This window comes from Cynara cardunculus, assembly GCF_001531365.2.
Source record: "Cynara cardunculus var. scolymus isolate 2C chromosome LG 1, CcrdV1, whole genome shotgun sequence".
NCBI lineage: Eukaryota > Viridiplantae > Streptophyta > Magnoliopsida > Asterales > Asteraceae > Cynara > Cynara cardunculus.
In genome coordinates, this window is record NC_037528.1 from 21,429,573 (window position 1) to 21,433,706 (window position 4,134).

At 34.4% G+C, this 4,134-nt stretch overlaps 1 protein-coding gene across 1 annotated transcript; it reads left to right on the forward strand.

The window, feature by feature from the left end:
* Positions 1–245: 245 nt before the first annotated feature.
* On the forward strand, positions 246–3,495 carry LOC112523166 (protein FAR1-RELATED SEQUENCE 5-like). The gene is made up of 4 exons (XM_025132691.1): positions 246–420; positions 1,015–1,769; positions 2,230–2,799; positions 2,908–3,495. The coding sequence occupies exons 1-4, from the start codon at positions 246–248 to the stop codon at positions 3,493–3,495; spliced, it is 2,088 nt and encodes a 695-aa protein (XP_024988459.1).
* The last annotated feature ends 639 nt before the right edge of the window (positions 3,496–4,134 follow it).

Genomic DNA, 4,134 nt, shown 5'->3' on the forward strand with positions numbered 1-4,134 from the left:
GCTGATCAGCGAGGGATCAGCGAGGGAATTTAGCGAGGGATCAGCGAGGGAATGTGTTTTTTGTCATTTCCCTCGCTGATCCCTCGCTGATCTGCGAGGGAAAAATTCCCTCGCTGATAGTCGTCGCTGATACCTGGTTTTCTAGTAGTGAGAACAATGGTAAAAATCCTATTGATTCTTCAATTCATGTCAATTCTGATGAAGATAGAATATATGTCAACTCTCATGAAAAAAATGTAGATGTTATGGAGGTTGTGACCTGGGAGGCTAGTGAAGAATTTGATGTTGGACTTTCTCCATTTAAAGATGTCCAAAGAAACTGTGAAGAAATCGGTTTGGTAAATGATATTGAAACTCATGTAATTGATGATACAACAAGCTACACATCGAACAATGAGATTCAGAATGATGAAAATCCAGGTTTTGTTTCATACAGCTGTTGAAAACTACTTTTAATTCTACAATTTAATGTGATCAACCTGATTTGTATCACAGTATGTAACCCAAATTAGTTTCCTGATTTGAATTCTTTAATATCTTCTTGGTGTGATTATTGAATTATTTAATATCTGCTTTTTTATATCTATTAATTTTAGATGTATTTTGTTGTATTAGAACCTGTAATGCCTCTGTATGTATCAATGATTTAGGCATGGTTTTGGTACTGTGTATATAAAGACAGTATATTGATGTGCAAACTTGTGATACATTATTAAATGGTTGTGGTACTGTGTATATAAAGACAGTATATTGATGTGCAAACTTGTGATACATTATTAAATGGTCCTTGTATATGTTTGAATCCATGTTTTCAGAATACTTCTTACTGTCTACTCTGTCTTGGTTTTATCTTCTTGTTTTGATTCTGGAAATCTTTAATATCTAYAATTATATGTGTATCTTCTTGTGGTACTGTGTATATAAAGACAATATATTGTTGTGCAAACTTGTGGTACATTAGTAAATGATAAATTTATATGTTTGAATTCATGTTTACAACTATTGATCAAGCAGGACAGGGCATATCAATATCACCAGGTGGTACTAATTGGTATACTCCTGTAGTCGAAGAAATTATCAAGCCCGTAATAGGATCTGTGTATCCGTCATTGGATGTAGAAGAATCGATATACCAAAAATATGCTGAGACGAGTGGTTTTGAGGTACGACGATCAACCCAAAAGATTAATTCTGATGGTGTAATACAGAATAAATACTTCGTATGTAGTAGATTTGGTTTGCCATTGAAAAAGTCGTTTGATTCAATGGTACGCCGTAAACATCAAAGAGAAGTGCGGAACTCCAATATAAAAAGGACCGGGTGTACARCAAGTGTGAAGTTCCGATTGATGAAAGGAACAACAACATATGAGTGTTACGATTTTAAAGAGGATCACAACCATTCATTTTTGAGACATGAGGATATGGATTTGACCAGAAAAGGACGCCAAATGAAATTTTCAGATCAACGATTTGTTCATGATGCCGGAATATCAAATATGGGTGCCACACGGGCGCATAAGTTGCATACATCTCTAAGAGGAGGGTACGAATACGGTGGACCAACGGTTGTCGATTATCAAAATTATAAGAGGGATTGTGACAATTTTGTTGGTCGTGGTGATGCAAAGGTGTTGGTTGATTTGATGACAAAGAAGAGGGATGCTGATCATAATTTYTTTTTCGAGTACAATTGTGTTGGTAGCGAGTTGCATACTATCTTCTGGGTTGATGAAGTAGCTCGATTCAATTATTCTGAATTTGGAGATGTAATATCTTTTGATGCTATATTCCGAACAAACAGGTTCATATATTTTGCTTTAAAAGAAGATGGCCTTATTTATAAACTACATTTACTTATATGTTTATTGTTTCCGACATTCGATGGTTTTTGTGCCTTTCACTGCGGTTGACAATCATAACTGTAATGTCGTCRTTGGATCGGCTTTGGTTGGACATGAGCATGTTCCAAATTACAAGTGGCTACTCCAAGCATTTCGGAAAGCACATTCAAAACCCCCTATGATGATTCTTACCGACCAATGTCCTACGATGAAACAAGCCATTGCATCAGTCTTTCCAGATTCAAGGCACAGGCTTTGTATTTGGCACATCATGAATAAAGTTCCCAACAAGGTTATAAAGAAACCGAAAAACCTTTACTTGCAGTTTAGTTACGTAATTAATTCTGTTTACTCTTTATTTCTTACATAATTAATTTACTTGCAGTTTAGTTACGATCTCGTTAATAATACCACGTTTAAGAAACAATTTTTCAAGCTCGTATGGAACATTCACTTATCACGTGATGAGTTTGAGAGTAGATGGATGGTTCTTATCGAGGAGTTCTCCCTTCAAGATCATCCATGGTTGAAAGATATGTTCGCTCTAAGATCTCAGTGGATACCCGCGTATTTTAAAGAGCTTCCAATGTGTTGCCTCATGAAGACAACATACAGGTCGGAAAGTGCGAACTCATTCTTTAACTCTTTTTCAAAAAGTGGAAACAATCTTTTTCAGTTTATGTTGGGGTTTGAATTTGCGTTGGAGAAACAACGTCGGGAGCAACGTCGTCTTGATTATCACACGAGAACTACCTTACCTAAATGGTTGACCTATAGCCACCTGGAGAGGCACGCCTGTGAGATTTACACGCGTTCTGTATTTTTTGAGGTGCAAACCGAGATACACAGGGCTGCGTGGACATGTTCAATTAAGAGTGTCAATTCAAACGAGGAAGCAGAAACATATATAATTGAACATTTAGACAAAAGAGATGAGAAAATAGCAGAGTATAAGGTATGATCGTATAGAAAGTCATTTATTATTGGTTTTATATATTATTGTTTTTCTTTRAACAACATTTCGATTGTGATATTTGATGTTAGAYGTTTATATTATGCACAGGTTGTTCGGAACTTGAAGGAKTCTACCRTTKTTTGTAGTTGCAACCACATYGGTCGTCATGGTTATTTATGCAGACATRTGTTCAAAGTTTTGCTAAACGCCGGTGTTGAWWCTATAYCTGAAGAATAYATTTTGAGAAGATGGAGACGTGACCTTATACCTATTGAACTTCAAAACAGCCGTCAAAGAATATGCGACGTAGGGGAGGATCAACGGAGAATAATTAACGATACATATGAAATCGTCGATGATGTGTTGGATATATTAARARATGACAAWGAAAAACTAGAATCATTTGTGGCTAMACTCARAGAAATGAGAGATRATGTAGCMAAAGATCGCACATATGAACCTTCRATGAAACGTAAAGAGCGTGRAATAGAACAAATTCTTGGTTTTACAAGACCTRATAACATTGAGATACATYCTGCTACCGGTATAAGAAACAAAGGWTGTGGTACGTCAAAAAGATTGATTGGTGCAGCTGAGAAAGCAACAKTGAAGAGTAGCAGGCCTAAGAGGATGTGTAGGGGATGCAATATGATGTCTAATCATGATATCCGTAACTGTCCAAATAAGACAAAGTAGGACTATTCTGTTTTTTATGTTTCTGATCCATTTCTTTTTATATAAATACACTTATCAGTTTTTTTTTTATGATATCGATTGAATTAATTTCGTAGTTGTTATCGTTTTTTAATGGAATTATACTGTGTTGAGTATAAGTTGTATAGATATAAAATATAACTGGTTAAGTTGGTTTAGCAATTCTTGACTATTTACATGATGCATGATTAATGGATAATAGTTATGATTCAATGTGGAACATTATGATACATAATATAAATTACCTTGATAACAGTTTTCACTATTTAATTCATGATTTGTATTTATGATTTACTGTATGATGTACTGTGAGACAATGTGATACGATGTGATACATAATCACCCAGTACATACATGTGTGATATTTGTTTTAATAATTACTTCATGATTCGTAATTATGATACATAGTCCATACATGTATTGCAATATGTGATACCAACCATTAAACAACTTAATGAAATTACACAACATATGAAATATGCAGAATAATTAATGTATTTAAGAAATTTTTTTGAAATATCCATTTAATATAAGCTAAATACCAGACGTTTATGTCTTAAATACAAAAACCAAGCTTAACATATCAGTTAGAGAATCTGTTCCAAACAAGTTACAAAAAAT